The sequence below is a fragment of the Aspergillus homomorphus genome (genome assembly GCF_003184865.1).
Source record: "Aspergillus homomorphus CBS 101889 unplaced genomic scaffold BO97scaffold_71, whole genome shotgun sequence".
NCBI classification, from domain to species: domain Eukaryota; kingdom Fungi; phylum Ascomycota; class Eurotiomycetes; order Eurotiales; family Aspergillaceae; genus Aspergillus; species Aspergillus homomorphus.
In genome coordinates this window covers 65,843-81,268 of record NW_020291957.1, presented here as the reverse complement: position 1 = coordinate 81,268, position 15,426 = coordinate 65,843, and the positions used below count along the sequence as shown (strand labels likewise).

Genomic DNA, 15,426 nt, shown 5'->3' with positions numbered 1-15,426 from the left:
CTGGTCCAGGAGTGAACATGTTTTACACTCGTTGAGTGTTTGTTCGTTATGATCAAGGGATCAGATGACTCTGCGACTCATAAGCATCAAGGTTGGGAGTTTGAGAGTCGCTGCTGTTCAGGGGGGACTACGACTGGATTTGAACGGGCCGTGGCTGACTATTACTGGATTAGAAGGGTTGTGGGTATTCTTGGTGGTTTATTCTTTTGCAAGATTGAATGCTGGGGTGGAGGTCGAGAGGGGGCCAAGCTACCTATCATGTTCGATAGTGGTATTTCGGAAAGAAGTGGCGAAGAGCTAGACGGAAGAATAAGTGTGGAGGGGAGATGGGAAGAAGCGCGGAGAAGTAGAGGATGCTTGGGGAGACCAGTTATTCAGGGGGTTCAAGCATACATGGCACAACATATTTGAAACACCCCTTTTCTCATTGTCTTTCATACATGTCTTAGTGATAGCGTTACTCAAGGCACAGGTGCTCGTTATCTGAGACAAGGTTCGCTTTGTGCTGTGTGCGCGAACACTGTCTCAGTCTACTTGGAATGCTCAGGCTACCGGACCATCCAGATCATGATCTACATCCATTATTGCTAGATACAAGAAGGCCATGATACATTCCAAGTAAACAATTTTTCTTCAAAAGGCCATTCCATCATACGTAATCCATCAGATACAAGATTTAACTTCTCAGGTCATCAATGATCGTGCGCTGCGAGAAAAACAAAAGTAACGACCCGCGGACGGACCCGTGGTAGTTGTTTTGCGGGAGTGACCACGGTTCCGGTCCGACGCGCCATGCCCCACCCGGGAAAGTTGGACGGCTTACAAGCGGGAAGCGTGGACCACCTTGTAGTCGACAACCAACTCACGGCCACCGTCGTTGATGACCAGGGCACGCACGCTGCCACGGCCGTCCTCGAACGCCTCACGGATGCGACGGAAGAGGTGACCCTGGGGAACAACGGGCAGGCCCTGCTTGACATCACCGGTCTCGGTCATGGCAACCAGGCGACCGTCATCGCGGAGGTCCAGGATGCGGTAGGTCTTGTAGACGGGGCCAAGCATGGTCTGGACAACCACCGAAGGAGAGGGGTTGGAGACGAAGCTGGACTCCTCTTGGAGCTCACGGGTGAAGAGATCGACACCCAGGTAGCGGTGCTGGCCGGTCTGAGGAGAGACGGAGATGCGGATCACCTGGCAGGGACGGCCCTGAAGGATCAGGATGTCGCCAATGCGGATGAAGTGAACGGGAATCGGCACGGTCTCGGCGGTGCTGGAAGAGTTGCCGGCACGGGGCTCAACGATGCGAACATCCTCACGGACGCCTTCACGGAATCGAACTGGGCCGCGTTCGTCAGCGACGACTAGTTCCTCGTGGTCTTTGTGACCATGGTTGTGGTGGTGGTGGGTGGGGTGCATGATGCGGTCGGCAACGCGCTCCACACCACGACGGAAGGAGTGATAGTTACCGTCGTCGTCGTAGTAGCCCATCTTGCGAGAAGGAGGCGAATCCACAACAGTCTTGGGCTTGAAGACCTTAACGTTGGCTGACGAAGCAGGCGCTTGGGCAACCGGCTCAACGCTCTGTTGACGGCGGCTGTAGGGGTCCCGTTGGTAGGTGTCGACGGGCTTGGACTGATACGCACGGTCGTAAGAGACGTCGATCTCTGATTGGACAGTGCGGTCGTACGATACGTCCCTGGTCTGCTGGCGGGGGCCTGGGGCGTAGGAGTCTACGACAGGAGCCTGGGTAGACCGGTTGTAGGCGGGGTTGACGTCGTAGGTAGGGTTGTTGACCCGACGACGGTACTCACGCTCAGTGATATCGAGCTGAGTCTGAAGAGCTTGATCGTACGTGGGCTGACGGTCTTGGAAACGGACCGACGGTTCACGATAGCTATAGAGGGAAGGAAGGATGAGATGTCAGATAGGGAATTGACAAGGGGGGGGGGAGGTAAGAAGAAAAGATGATTGGGTAGGACAAGAGAGAAGAAAGGTAGGTAGGTAGGTATGTATGGGGGGGGAAGATGGGTGTGGTAGGTGTGTGTGTGGGTGGGAAAGTATAAGAGGGCGGGTGGTGGAGGAGAAAAGAGGAGAAGAGGAGAGAGATGGGGATGGGAAAGAGTGGGAAAGGACGGGAAGACCCAGTCGGGTTCCCTTTGGGGCAGGGGACTTGGGCCATTGTTTGTTTTGGTGCCACGTAATTAAACGAGAAATAGAAAAGAATAACAAATAAAAGAAAATACAAGACCACCATCCAAGTGGAGGAGGCGAACTAGAGCGCATTAGGCCAAGAGAGAAGCTGATGGTGACACCGCTTCTTTGGCCTCTCCACTTGGCTGCTGTCGATGGTGTGTCTAGGCAGACACCGAACCCGGAACAGGTCTTTAAAAAGGAATCCAATTCAACATACCGTTCACGAGTTAGATCAACCTCGGGATACCGGGGCGGGGGAGCAGTGCTAGTAGTGGTGGTAACACGCTCGTCAAAGTGAACACTGACGTCGTGAGGGCGCGAGTGCTCGTGATGATGGCCGTGGCCGTGACTGTGACGAGGAGGCTCGGACGAAGCAGCAAACTGATCCTGCTCAACGAAGTGAAGGTCGACTTCTTCCTTTCCGTAGACACGCGGGTCGGGAAGAGGAGCAGAGGTTCGAGTATCTTCCCGTTCGACGTGCGAAGTGCGATCGAGATTGACTTCTTCCTCTACTCTGGCTGCGGCCGCGAGAGTAGCTTCAGGAACAGCGTCACTCCGGTACGACGACGGGAAGACACTGAAGGGGATGGGGACGCGGGCGTCGAAGTCCAGATTGGCTGTCCTGTCGGCGTCCTTTCTCGAATCCCTTTCGAACTGTTGAAGAACAACTCGAAAGGCGAGACAAGAAAAGACTCTTACGGGGGGAGAGAAGTCTTTCTCGTGGAGAGGTGGAGGAGGGGAAGTTGATAGATCAAACTACCCGAGCAATGCGGAGACAATTCCTGATGAGGAATGTAAGATAAGGATAAGCTTAAAAAGCTTGAGGAATGTGAGAAGAGGGAAGAAGAAGTGAAAGAGGGTTGAAGAGGAAGAGGAGAGAGAGAGAGGAAGAGAGAAGGAGAGGAGAAAGTGGAGGAAGAGGGAAATAAACCCGCTGAAATACAATTGCGGATGTTCTTCCCTCGTCACGCGTTTGTTTACCACACCTTGCCGCTTCTGGGGTTGAGATTTATCCCCCAACATCCTATCTAATCAGCTTCTGCCTACTTCAATTGACTTTCTGCTCTCCTCTGCCTACTTTTCCCAGCCCGTCCGAACTATCAACTCTACAATTGAAGGGTGTCATCCCGTGGGAACTGGGAAATGGGGGAGGGGCGAAAGGGAGTGACCCGAGGTTCAGTCATTGCCAACATCCACGGTTCCTGAAATCTGCATCTCTACTTACTTATCTCTACCACGCCGATCTATATAGGGAAACTCTCCCCCCCCAAACCCAGCCAACGCTAGCCAACATCCCAGCCAGATCGATCCACTGTGCAAAGTGATTGATCAATCTCCTCCTCGTTCACATGCAGGCCTTCTCTCCTCGCAGCGCACACACCACGAGGCTGGCCAGCCACCACCGGGTCCCCATGGCAACTGGGCCGGTTTCCCCGGGTCGCATCGGAAATCCGAGCTTCCTGGAGCTCCAGCCGATCGACGCTCAATGCGCTTGCACGGTGCTGGCCCCCTCTTGAAAGAAATTGGATCGTCATCCCGCGTTCCCTAACAGTCATCTTTGGTTCGAGACAACAAACCGCCAGCCAACCCCGTCAGGAAGAGGATAGCCCAAGAAAATGCAGGAGGTTGGGGTTGGAGCGCAATCGCGCCCAAACAAATCCAGCGTCAATCATGAGTGTCTCTTCCACAAGCAACGGTCCAGCTCCTCCGTTTGACAATCTATCACATTTTCCTCCAAGCCAGTAAGCCGAGCTTACGGGCAACCAGCTGCAGGTTTTCCCAACCGCCGTGCCCACCACACTGGCCGCGGCCCATCGTCCAGTCGTGGTACCCGTCCATTGGAGAGCTCCTCGGCCCTCGTTGCCCCCGGGGCTTGCTGCTGGTCTCACTTGGACTGACTCCACCGCGCATCCGACCGGGGTGTCTCCATCCAGCGGCCCAGCCAGCCAGCCAGCCAATTCCCAGCCTCACTTCGGTAACATTTTACTTTCAGCCTGTCACATTGGTGAATTGGCGCTGACTATTATTCCCTCCAGCGGGGAATCAGCAAAGGTCAGCTTTACAGCTCACAACTGGTGTTAAATATTTTGGTGGGAGGGTAGGCGCTGCTTAGAGTCTAGACAGGTCCACTCATTCTGTCTCTCTTCCTTGGTTTGTGTCTTTCTGGTCGCGCCGGTCGGGTAATCTGACACGGGCACGGATAAACTCCATCAAAAGTACCACGGGTGGGGGGAAGCTTCGTGCCAGCGATCGCAGTGGAGTCTTCTTGCTCGTCAGTCACCCAAGCATGAGCTCGATGAGTCGGCAGTCGATAGATCATAAGTACTTAGTACTGTATGTATGTACAGTACATACCTGTAGTGGGTAGCAATTGTCCGATAGCAGCAAGGCCCCTTCTTTGCTCCCAAGAAACTGTCACATTCCTCCGGCCACAAACATGACATGACGTTCTGGAACTAGCCTCTTCTACCTATCGCCATTACAGTGTATATACTCTGTATCACGCACAGTATTCGCTCACTCTGCAACCCGGTTCGTCATCGCTGATAAAGATATCAAAGAGTAAATCGAACCTGACTAGCAGCTAATAATTTCCGCTACGTACGGGCTGAACCACTGGTTCCATGAAGCACTCCGGGGGAGAACCCCCGGACCCCCCTTTTCTTTCAGCTTCCTGGTGCACCTCAACCCTTAAATCAGATGATAAAGTATTCCGGGGGAGGACCCCCGGACCCCCCTTTCCTTTCAGCTCCCTAGCACATCGACCCTTAACCACAATTTCTACACGACAAGCTAACAGAGAACCACTAGCAGAGAAATATAACATAAAACCCATTCATTATGCATTAACTCAGAACACCACTACACAAAAACAAAACAAAGCTAAGCAGCACCGATCAACTCTGCCGCCTTCTCAGCCATGGCATACAGCGCAGCCTGGTAGTGACCAGCCAGCGACAGAGGCAGAACACTGGCGTCGACGCCATACACCCTCAGCTGGGAATCAACCACCTTGCCCATGGCAGCCGAGCCAGCAGGATGATAGAAGGTCGCGCCGCCCTGGCGCACAGCCTCGTCGATCTCAGCGTCAGACGAGTCAGCGCGCAGCGGACGCAGACCCGGGCGAGGGACCTCCTCGGCGACGATGCCACGGCCCTCGGGCGTCTCGCGGAGCAAGCGGGTGACCTGGCGGATGCCGGCGCGGAGGGCGGTGCGGTCCACCTCGGTGGCGTAGTAATTGGGGTCGATGCGCGGGGTCACGGCGGGGTCAGGGGAGGCGAGGATGTTGGCGCCACGGGAGGTGAGGGCGATGCCGAGGACGGCGGAGGCGATATGGGTGCCGTCCATGGGGATATCGACGCCGGAGGCGAGGGCGCCGGCGGGCGCGTACACGACCAGGGTCTCGACGTGACAGAAGTCCGGCGCCAGGTAGGGGTGGGCGGGGAGGTCGGGGTCGGGCACGCCGTCGGCGCGCAGGGCACGCGCCATCTCGTCGCGCGGCGTCTGTACCGTCGCCACCCAGTCGCAGGGCAGCCCGCGGCCGTAGGCGGGAATCTGCCACAGCGGCGTGCCCGCCGACAGGCCCTGCTCCGGGTGTCGCAGCTTCCACCACTGGTTGAACGCGAAGTGGTCGTGGAAGTTGCGGCCTACCTCCGGCGCCTCGACCTGCACGGCGATATCATGCTTCGCGAGCTCGTCGCGCGGCCCGATCCCAGACAGCATCAGCACTTGCGGCGTGCGATAGCCGCCGGCGGACACGATCACCTCGCGCGAGGCGTGGAACGTGGTCCCGTCAGACAGCTCGACGCCCACGGCCGTCTTCCTATTGCTGTTGCTGCTACCGCTCTCCTTCTCGGCAAGCAACACCCGCTTCACCAGAGTCTCCGTGCGGACGGTGATGTTCGACCGCTGGTTCACCCCGTACGCCTCGCTGGCGATCTGGCGCTGTCCGTTGCGCCAGTTCTCCGTTAGTTCCGCCAGACCAAGCGGGTGGCCGGCGTTGCCGTCGGCGATGGGAGTGACGCCCAGGCGTGACCACGCGGCGCGCAGGGGGTCACGGAGCGGGTATTTGCGGTCGGGGCTGCTGGAGGAGACGGAGGCGTTGTGGATGGGGCCGGAGCGGCCGTGCACGGCGGGGTCAGCGTGGGCGTCCCAGTGGGACTCAGAGCGCAGGAGATACGGGAGGAGGTTCTTGTAGCTCCAGCTGTCGTCGTCGACGAGGCGGGCCCAGAGATCGAATTTGGCGGCGTTGCCGCGCGTCCAGGTGCCATGGAGACAATGATGGTAGCGAGATACTCGTAGGAGAGTATGATTTCAATCCATCTTATAGAGTATACAGGGCCACTATTCTCGCCTTTAGATATCCCCCAAAATCCGCCTAAGCTTCTATACTAGACTAGCACAGACCTACTGTGCCTGTATTCATTGGCTCCTTCGTCTCGCGCCAGGGTATTTTGGTAATGGTATCTCATGTCATATCAGGCCCCCTGCCGACTCTTAACGTGCACTTACATGCTATGCACCATCCCCCTCGATCTTGAATCAACCACAAGCACCAATCTCACTCCACTACCAAAAACAAAAAAAAAAAAAAAAAAAGAGACGACAACCGCCAAGCACCTCCGGCTCCCATCAAAAAAATGGGAGGAACGGATAAAAATGGAGCTGCGGGGAATCGAACCCCGGACCTCTCCCATGCTAAGGGAATATTATACCACTAAACCACAGCCCCAATTGATGTAATCTCTTCACCACTTTGACATTATGTTCCAGTATTCCAGCCATCACACCATGACGACTGTTTCTCGAGGCATCTGTTCATAGTGCAGGGACAAAGATCGTCTCTTCACAGTACAATAAATTACGAGGCTGCTATACTCCGCGGCTCCCAGGTAGCGTCTACCGTTTAGTTTGTACGTGGGGTAATTATTTGGGTTCTTGGTATGGGCATGGACTTCTAGACTGGTACAGTACAATGATGAATGATATATACCGTGGTCATGTTCATCATGATCCCGGGGAAGGTATATAGAGTTAGGGCTGCGGTGAGGGAATAGCGAGCAGGGTAAGTATGATGCCCCTGGCTGCTTAGATAGTTAGACTGTGCAGCGTGATATATAGAAGATACGCAGCATACCTATCCTGCTTTCTACTTTCCTGGCCAGGTCCAGAGCCCCGACACGCAGGATTTAGATCTGCTCGAATTATGAATTGATTCTGTAATGGCCGGGAAGTGGGGGTGGGCGAGCTCATGAGAGAATTCGCGCGGACGAGGACACCAGCCCGGATCTGCCAGGCTTTATCGAAGGATGAGAGCCCTGGTGGGCTGATCACACCTAGAGAGTCCCATTACGAGATTAGGCGCTAGGTTAGTGGCTTACAGGGATCCAAACAATCTGAGCGGGGCTGCATGAAACTGATATGCCTGGTAGGGTCGGACTTGATAGTTTAGTATATCGAGGAGAGACTGAAGTAGGCAATGCCACGAATCAACACCTCGAAGCGAGAATTCCACCCCACCCCGGCACAATGCAAAACGACCTACGCTAGGTATGCCTTGATTGAGATTAATTATCCTGCATGGCCGTTCGCTTCGCGAGAGCCTCAATAATTCTCATTCTGTGTATCCGACGGAGGCTGGAAAACCCTCAAAGCCCGAGTCCCTGCTGATCTCTTGGCGCTCGCCGAAACCCCCGCTGAGTAATCTATAGATGGCATCCCCCAGTGGAAACGACAAGGATTTTCAATGATTTAAAGGCCGAGTAGACCCTAATGCCTGTCATTTAAGTGACTTGTTCTTCTCCTCTATCCACTTCGATCCATTGCTCTGGTCAAAATGTCCCAAAACTGGCGCCCAGGAAAGCGAGTCGCTATCGCCGGAGGAGGCCCCGGAGCGATCTCCACAGGCCTCGCTTTCATGAAACGAGGGTATGATGTGCGTATCTTCGAGCGGCAACCGACGTGCGAGGCGATCGGAGGTGCGGTGCTGTTGTCAATCCCTGTGCTCGCTATCCTCCGCGCCTACGGACTGAATATGGACAACGTCGGGTCATACACACGGACGACTTTTGCCAACAAATGGGGCAAGGAGCGCGTCCAGCTACCCTTCAACGCCGAGGTCGAGCGACGGATGGGAATCAAGGGCTGGCATTATGGAGTGCTGCGGTCAACGATCTTTGGGAAAATGCTCAGCCTGGTGCCGGAAGGGGTCATCTACACCGATCACGAGGTAACCGGGTATGAGGAACGGTGGGACAGCGACGACGAGAACAACAGCAGTGTGCAAGTAAAGTTTAATAATGGCCGCACTATGATGGCGGACATCCTGGTGGCGGCGGACGGCATTCGTTCCGCCGTGTCGCGCCAGGCGTTTGGCGATCCTGGGCTCATTCATACCGGGATCCGGGTCTGGCTGGCGTGGTGCGATCAGATCCCGGACGTCCCAGCACACCACGGGGTGATTTCTCATGACTGGCAATACCAAGCCAGCTTTTTCCCCATGCTGCGAGAAGGCAACAGGCCCGGGTTTGAATGGTGGGTGGTCGAGCCGTCGGGGGAGGACAAGCCGGTGCCTGCAGATCCCAAAGCGCACCTGACGACCGTCCTGAAGGACTGGGCACAGCCGATGCCGCGGCTTCTCGATTCCACCGACTTCTCATCTCAGGTCTACCGGTGGGAGGTATACAACCGGCCATCTTTGCAGAAATGGTCCACCGGGAGGGTGGTCGGCGTGGGCGATGCGGTGCACCCGGTCTCGCCTTATGCCGCCTATGGAATGGGCATGGCGATCGAGGATGGCTACTACCTCGCCCGCGCGCTCGACGGCGTGGACCTGCGCGATCAGCGAGCCGTCGCCGCAGGCTTCGAGCTGTATGAGCAGCAGCGCGTCGATTACGCCAACCACCATATGGAGTTTGCTCGCTTCTCAGGTTCCATGTTCCACCGCCTGCCCTGGCCTCTGGCAAAAGTGCGGGACCTGATTTTCGATTACACACCGGTGCTGGGCATGTTGCTGAAGAAAGACTACCTTCAGAGAGCTGAGGAGGAGACAATGAACTTACGGGAGCTTCAGGTCGTATGATTCAATCACTCATGGCCTTGCTTGAAGCCCAATTGGTTGAAGCTCAATCCACTGGTTTTCCAAGTGTATAAGTCGTTTCCCTGTCGCAGCTCACACCTCCCCTGGGGCAAGCTGAATAGACTGACTAGTCTTTTTTTGTCTTTTTGACTGAGAATCACATTCAACGTGATGTCGAACCTCAAATAACGACTTTCGAGATAGGAGAGGGTTGAAGAATGTACCATAGTACATAATCATGTGATGATAAGGCCAATCTCCAAGACCATATGCCAGAAATAGAAATTGGTGAAGAAAATTCGCCTTATCCGGTAGACGAGCCCTTAGCGTTCCTTAGCGTGAACCGGTACTCAGATAACCCGAGCGGGGTTGCAAACTTGCAATGGGTTTTAATATTGCCATCCAACTAGCCACCGCTAGCCTGACTCTTGTGGCGGCCAGACTGCCGCACACTGCCGTCGTGCAAGTCGTGTATAGTCGCTCGAACTCCGCTCGAACTCCGCTTGATCGATAGGGATAAGTTCATGGGGCATGCGAATTTTGCCGGCAGGAAACATGTTATAAACAATGAACCTCGAGGTGCTCGAGATCTCTGCGGTGGAGGTGCAGGAGATGTGAAGAATTGACGATCAGATAGGCTCGGACCGCTTCAGGTAAAGCTTCAGTCTTGGAGCGGGCGAGACATGGGGGCAAATGTGAACCATTGGTCATCCGGACACTTGGCCAAGAGACGCCTAATTTCCGACTCTCCTGATATAAATTCAAGCGCAAACTCATCGAACAGCTGCGTAGTCCTGCTGTACCACCATGCTGCTTTCAAAACGCAAGGCTTTTAGACAAAGATCTTCAACCGGATGTCGCACCTGCCGGTTAGTATACATGACCCAACCACGATCTGCCCACACTAACGCCGCTCGGCAGGTTGCGTCGCATCAAATGCGACGAAGCGCCTGATGCCTGTCGAAACTGCACCTCTACCGGTCGCACCTGTGAAGGATATGAGGCACACCGGCTTCCCCGAGCGTGCGGCCCTCAAGTCAAACGATCCAAACGGAGTGTGATTGTCCCACACCCAGTGCTCACCCAGGTAGCATCTAGACTGCAGTGGGCCGTGACCCCGGACGAGGGTCGATGTTTCTCTTTCTTCCAGCATCAATCCGTGCAGGACATGACTGGGTTCTATGATTCGTCGCTCTGGCAGCGTCTTATCCTCCGGTTGAGTTACACTGAACCGGCTGTATATCATGCTGCGATCGCGCTTGGGGCTATCAACAATGCTCAAGACAAGAACAAGGTTCTGCGACCCGGACAGAAGCTGCATAGCATCTGGTACTGGTATGGACTGGAACAGGCTGGACGCTCGATTGCCCTACTCAACAAGCGGCATTCCTCGCAGGATCCTCAATTTCAGGAGGTGGTCTTGGTCTGTTGTCTTTTGTTCATTGCCTGCGAGATGCTCTGCGGTAATTATGATAACGCGGTTGCACATGTTATAGGCGGTCTGAAAGTTCTCCAGCAGCTGAACATACGAAAGCAAATCTCGGGCGACTTTATTTCACCCGTGGATCCATGCATAGTAGAAACCTTTTTGCAACTCCAGGCGCAATCCGTCTTTTACGGGACTGGTGTACACCTGGATGTTGATAGCGAGCTGATATTTGGGATGCCGTATGAGGAATACTTGGGAACCTTTCAGCGATTACAAGATGCAAGACGAATTTGCGACCCAGTGTTCAATGCCGGATGGCCTTTCGCGGCGAGATGCTGGAAACTGTCAGAAGACGAGATTTTGGCTGAATATTCAACGTTACAGCAGAAACAACTGTGCCTTCTGTCGTCCATCAACCGATATTTGTGTCAATTAGACTGGTTGTCGTCCCAGTCATACGACCGGATGAGCGAGAAAGTACAGCGCGAGACAGACATGACCAGACTAAACAGCTTTGCCTTCAGATTTGCGCTGAAGACCTGTCTTCTGAGCCGAAGCTCACAGCTGCCCCCGGAGCTTACCAAGGAAAGCGAAGATTTGGTTTCTTTAGCCGAATTTACGATCAAGAAGCTTCGAAACCACCCAATCATCACTCTGGATAGTCCTATCGTTCCAGCACTGTACAATGCAGCAACAAGAACCTCCAGCTTTTCTGTCCGAGCGAAGGCAATAGTTCTTCTGCGATTGTGGCAGCATGTAGAGGGGTTCGCAAACTCGGCGGTGGTTGCGGACATCCTGGAGGAAGGACTCAAGATTGCTCTGAAAAAATTGAGTCTCGAAATGAATGCAACAGGTTGTTCATTACCCGCCGGGGTTATGTTCGTTCCTGCTACAGAGGGGCGGACATTTGTACGCATAGCGTACAGAATAGATAACGCCGAGCAAGAAATGTGGCTGAGTCTTGAGAAGACTGCGTCCCTTTATGATGCTCTACCGTTCATACAATCAGCCAGTCAATGGTCATGTTTGCGGTCTCTCGGAATTGTCAAGTGTATTAAAGCGTGAGAGCGACTTAAGACCCTTAATACAGATTTGATAGACGGAGCATACCGCGCACTGCATGATGACACAGTACCAAAAGATAAACGGTGAGCTTGTGTTTGCCATGGAATAAATGCAAGGTTAGCTTTGGGTAACTAGTCTTGTCCTCGACTAGGTTGCGAATTCGAGTCGTCGAAGACAGAAATCGCGCGAGCTGCATATCCAATACTTTGTAATGTTTTGCCGTGGGCTGGAATCGATGACAGAGGTTCTCGGATACCAGCTTGGAGGAATCTGCTCGAGAAGTTGGTTAGAAATCTGTCTTCGTACCCATGCTTTTACGCACTGTGGATCTTAATCCTTGAAATTGTTGTTGTCAATTTCTCTTTCCTGGCGCGACTCGTCTACCTGATTTCATGCACGAAAGTTTGATTGAGGCATGGGAACGGACGCCACAGGCACTAATGCGCGAGCATTGAGAGGTGGTTTCGGTGTGGAAGATGTAAAGGACAGAAGAGTACAGTGACCGGGGTCTGCATTAGTCTGCGCTGCACATTTCCAGGTCCTCACCGCACCGCTGCCGAAGGCTGATGTAAACTGAATCAATTCAACAAAGGCCCCCGATCCCCAGTCAAGAATGCATTGATTCTCTGCGCATGTGAAGAAAATCCGTCTTGCTAAATCATTCCGAGGTACCAAGGCAGGCCGTCTAGCGAGTTGTAAAGAGTCACACCTGACAAGGAAAGTGGCAGGCTCGCAGATTAAGAATATTGCAACAGAAGGACATTGAAAGAACTTATATCAACCACTGCGAGAATTTGCATAACAGGTAGCACAATATGCATGCTTAGAGTAGAGCGTCGGATGAATGTTTCTTCATTCCCGAAGCCAACACTGGCGACTGCTTAACTTGCTGCCAATTGTGAACCATTTCTGTATTGACGGTGGACAACCTGACTTCATCGCTAGCTCGAGCGATCATCTCTTCCTCGTATTCGGAAACCGCGGTGGATTGAAGCTCTTCTCCTGATACAAATCGTCGAATCGCTTCCACCAGCTTAGCCGCATCTGTGATAGAATGATTCAGGCCTTGGCCACGTTGATATGTCATGGCATGTGCAGCATCGCCAGCAAGTGTTACCCGTCCACCTTGATTGTCCCAATGATGGTCTTCGGCGCCCGGGTCGAAATCCGTTAATCCCATGTACCATACTTCGTGGTCATCGTCCAACCACTTGAAAGCGCTCTTCCAGGGATTAGCGAAATTCTTCGCATACTCTTTGACCTGTTTCAATCTTTGAGCGTTGGACCATCCTGCTGTCCTCTCTTGTTCCTGATAATCCGAGTGCCACGATATATAGAAAAAGAATGTCCAGGTTTCAGGCCGGCCGGGATTCTCTACATCATGCATCCCAAAGAAGGCAAAAAGTCCGGCTGGGTTGATTCCAGCCAGATACAAGGGATGGAATTGTCGCAAAAAGCGAGCCTGCTCCGCGCTAAATCGTGCTTGTACAAAGGTCGCACAGTAGGGCAGCTGGCGGATTTGTCCTGTTTCAGGAAGCAGCAATTGACGGACGGTTGATCGGGCTCCATCAGCTCCTATGATGATCTTTGTAGTAAGGCATGATCCGTCCGCTAGTCGTGCGGTGACATCTTGACCATCCTCGGAGAAGTCGACTGCTTGGAGACGCTTGTCGTATCGTAAGTCCAGGCCTGTTGCCAACAATTCTCGTAGTTTACGGCGACGTAGACGGTTGAACATAGGAGCAGGAATAGAAGCCATAATTTCCCCGGTCGAACCGTGGATAAAGTTGAGTGCGTCACTCTCAGTCGGGGAAATGCTAGGGTCAACCTGGACGGACTGAATCCGCTTCCACAGTTCGTCTGGGATGAGGCTTCTCAACGACTCTGCTCCCCAATGCAAACCCATATTCCAGTCGCGGGTGTGGGCACCAATGCAAGTGTGCTTCTCTAACACGACGCAAGAGATACCGGCCTGGAACCGAATTCAGCATCAGCCTGACTCGGCCGGGTATGTGAGACATGGGGGGGGGGGGGATTGAGGATTGCTACCTGTTTCAATCCTTGGGCCAGAGCAAGTCCAGTCGATCCTAGGGTGTGCAAATCAGCCTTTGTTGGCAGTTTGACCGGAACGAATGTCGCGTGGCGGTTTCTAGTCGTGCAGTCTAGGGAGTCCTACCTGCACCGACAATCAGAACCGTCGCATTGAGCTTTCGCTCAGGTGCGGTCACCTCTCTCGGCTTAGCCCCTAGAAGGGCCCAGAGCCATTGCACTATGCCCATGCTCAAGTCGACTGATATCAGGTACTGTGACCACGTAGGACAGCGGGAAAGGAAAAGAGCAGCGAAAGGCACCAACTGCTAATTCTATGATGGGTAAATAAAGTTCGAGAAGCGATCGAAGAAGAAGGGCATCGTCGAGCTGTTATTGCAGCAGTTAATTTCTTGGTGCAGCAGCCATTCGTCAGCCATGGGAGGCCGCGGTTCCCGTTTCTGGTGGAGAACAGGAAAGACTCTTTTCCTGATAGAGGGAGGATATATTATCCAGCTAAGGTATGCCTTCCATCAGATTACTGAATACAGCTAGGAAGGGCCATGGCACGGAACGACTCTGACGGAATCTCCGTCGTGAGAGAGGCAACAGCGGCCCCAATACGAGCGTCAAAGCGTCCAGCTGATTCATGGTTCAGGAATTAATCTCATCCTCTCGTCCTCTCTTTGGGCCACTGATAAGCGGGAACGTCATCGCTGCGGGCTGCCATGCTTTTGCCGATGCTCGAGTGTCTGGCACTCGGACTCACCCCCGCATTTCTCATTGCACCATCAGACGATGCACCAGGAATCGGGATGACACGGGATGGGCTGCAGATGCAGGCCATAAAGTGTAGTGCAGTCAATTGACGGCAGGCTGCCATCGACTATCATCGGGGCGGTTAAGCTCATAGTGAAACGTAGGAAACGGGTGAAATCAAACTCGAAGTCTTCAGAAGGAGTCGACCAACCGGCTGGAACAAATAGTGGGTTCAGGATGGAGACGTTTTAGGGCGAATCCAAGACCCATGTGCCGGGCTGGCATGGCAGTGCGGGTGAAGAAAGCAAGTCCGGCGAGCAGGGGGGGAGGGGTGTGGACTGTGAATCATTGATGATCGGTCAATCAGGCTGACCCGAGTCAATGGTGCGGTGGGCAAGTGGGCAAGTGGGAATCGCAACCCGGTCGGGAATGGTCGGTTCTGGGCAAGTTGGCAATTCTTCAGGCTAGTCAACGCTAACATCCACTAATCGGAGCCACTAGCCTGCTTCGGGGGGTGGTGAAGTTCTCCAGGGATATAAAGTTAGGTTGATACTGATAATTGGGGACATCCTTGTCACGGCAGAAGCATGAAGGGATGAGTTGTTTCTTGGAGGGTGTGGTGTGAGGGAGGGAGGGAGGGAGGTGGTGTCAAACGGCCAGAAGAAGAGAGGAGAGGAGAGGAGAAGAAGTTGGAATAGTAGGAGTAGAGTGTCTGGAGAGAGTCTCCTCCGTCTTCCTTCAGGTCCAGTCCGTGACTGTGCCTTCCAAAGACAACCACCTTCCTGATTGACTCTTTCGAAACTTAAACATGCTCAACCACCAATGGTTGACTGGGATGTGGACTTACCGAGCCCCCTCTTTCATATCATGTGAT

General features: G+C 53.7%; 6 protein-coding genes and 1 non-coding gene across 7 annotated transcripts; 2 read left to right on the top strand and 5 right to left on the bottom strand.

Annotated features, from left to right (window-relative positions):
- Positions 1 to 653: 653 nt before the first annotated feature.
- On the bottom strand, positions 654 to 3,607 carry hexA (putative Woronin body protein HexA; the record flags this gene model as incomplete). The annotated part of the gene is made up of 3 exons (XM_025699495.1): positions 654 to 1,894; positions 2,411 to 2,847; positions 3,575 to 3,607. 3 exons carry the CDS (start codon positions 3,605 to 3,607, stop codon positions 820 to 822), a joined length of 1,545 nt encoding a protein of 514 aa, XP_025546386.1. The 3' UTR covers positions 654 to 819.
- Positions 3,608 to 4,805: 1,198 nt separating this feature from the next.
- On the bottom strand, positions 4,806 to 6,665 carry BO97DRAFT_481440 (GMC family oxidoreductase; the record flags this gene model as incomplete). Its single annotated transcript, XM_025700818.1, has 2 exons — positions 4,806 to 6,488; positions 6,605 to 6,665. The coding sequence occupies 2 exons, from the start codon at positions 6,663 to 6,665 to the stop codon at positions 5,077 to 5,079; spliced, it is 1,473 nt and encodes a 490-aa protein (XP_025546385.1). The 3' UTR covers positions 4,806 to 5,076.
- A 188-nt stretch (positions 6,666 to 6,853) lies between these two features.
- BO97DRAFT_t277 lies at positions 6,854 to 6,925 on the bottom strand. The gene has a single exon. It is a non-coding gene; the product is annotated as a tRNA-Ala (tRNA).
- Positions 6,926 to 7,886: 961 nt separating this feature from the next.
- On the top strand, positions 7,887 to 9,676 carry BO97DRAFT_264870 (FAD-dependent oxidoreductase). Its single transcript, XM_025690929.1, has one exon. The coding sequence runs from the start codon at positions 8,030 to 8,032 to the stop codon at positions 9,272 to 9,274; it is 1,245 nt and encodes a 414-aa protein (XP_025546384.1). The 5' UTR covers positions 7,887 to 8,029; the 3' UTR covers positions 9,275 to 9,676.
- On the top strand, positions 9,677 to 11,773 carry BO97DRAFT_264871 (Zn(II)2Cys6 transcription factor). Its single transcript, XM_025690930.1, has 2 exons — positions 9,677 to 10,140; positions 10,193 to 11,773. The coding sequence occupies exons 1-2, from the start codon at positions 10,079 to 10,081 to the stop codon at positions 11,763 to 11,765; spliced, it is 1,635 nt and encodes a 544-aa protein (XP_025546383.1). The 5' UTR covers positions 9,677 to 10,078; the 3' UTR covers positions 11,766 to 11,773.
- Positions 11,774 to 12,410: 637 nt separating this feature from the next.
- Positions 12,411 to 14,044, bottom strand: BO97DRAFT_400551 (FAD-dependent oxidoreductase; the record flags this gene model as incomplete). The annotated part of the gene is made up of 3 exons (XM_025694297.1): positions 12,411 to 13,737; positions 13,815 to 13,852; positions 13,942 to 14,044. 3 exons carry the CDS (start codon positions 14,042 to 14,044, stop codon positions 12,589 to 12,591), a joined length of 1,290 nt encoding a protein of 429 aa, XP_025546382.1. The 3' UTR covers positions 12,411 to 12,588.
- A 672-nt stretch (positions 14,045 to 14,716) lies between these two features.
- Positions 14,717 to 15,190, bottom strand: BO97DRAFT_264836 (uncharacterized protein). Its single transcript, XM_025690928.1, has one exon. The coding sequence runs from the start codon at positions 15,031 to 15,033 to the stop codon at positions 14,785 to 14,787; it is 249 nt and encodes an 82-aa protein (XP_025546381.1). The 5' UTR covers positions 15,034 to 15,190; the 3' UTR covers positions 14,717 to 14,784.
- Positions 15,191 to 15,426: the final 236 nt, after the last annotated feature.

Coding starts and splice junctions, on each gene's coding strand:
- BO97DRAFT_264836 (XM_025690928.1), bottom strand. CDS start 15,033: ATGTTAGCGTTGACTAGCCTGAAGAATTGCCAACTTGCCCAGAACCGA.
- BO97DRAFT_264871 (XM_025690930.1), top strand. CDS start 10,079: ATGCTGCTTTCAAAACGCAAGGCTTTTAGACAAAGATCTTCAACCGGA. Junction 10,141..10,192: donor ACCGGATGTCGCACCTGCCG/GTTAGTATACAT, acceptor GCCGCTCGGCAG/GTTGCGTCGCATCAAATGCG.
- BO97DRAFT_264870 (XM_025690929.1), top strand. CDS start 8,030: ATGTCCCAAAACTGGCGCCCAGGAAAGCGAGTCGCTATCGCCGGAGGA.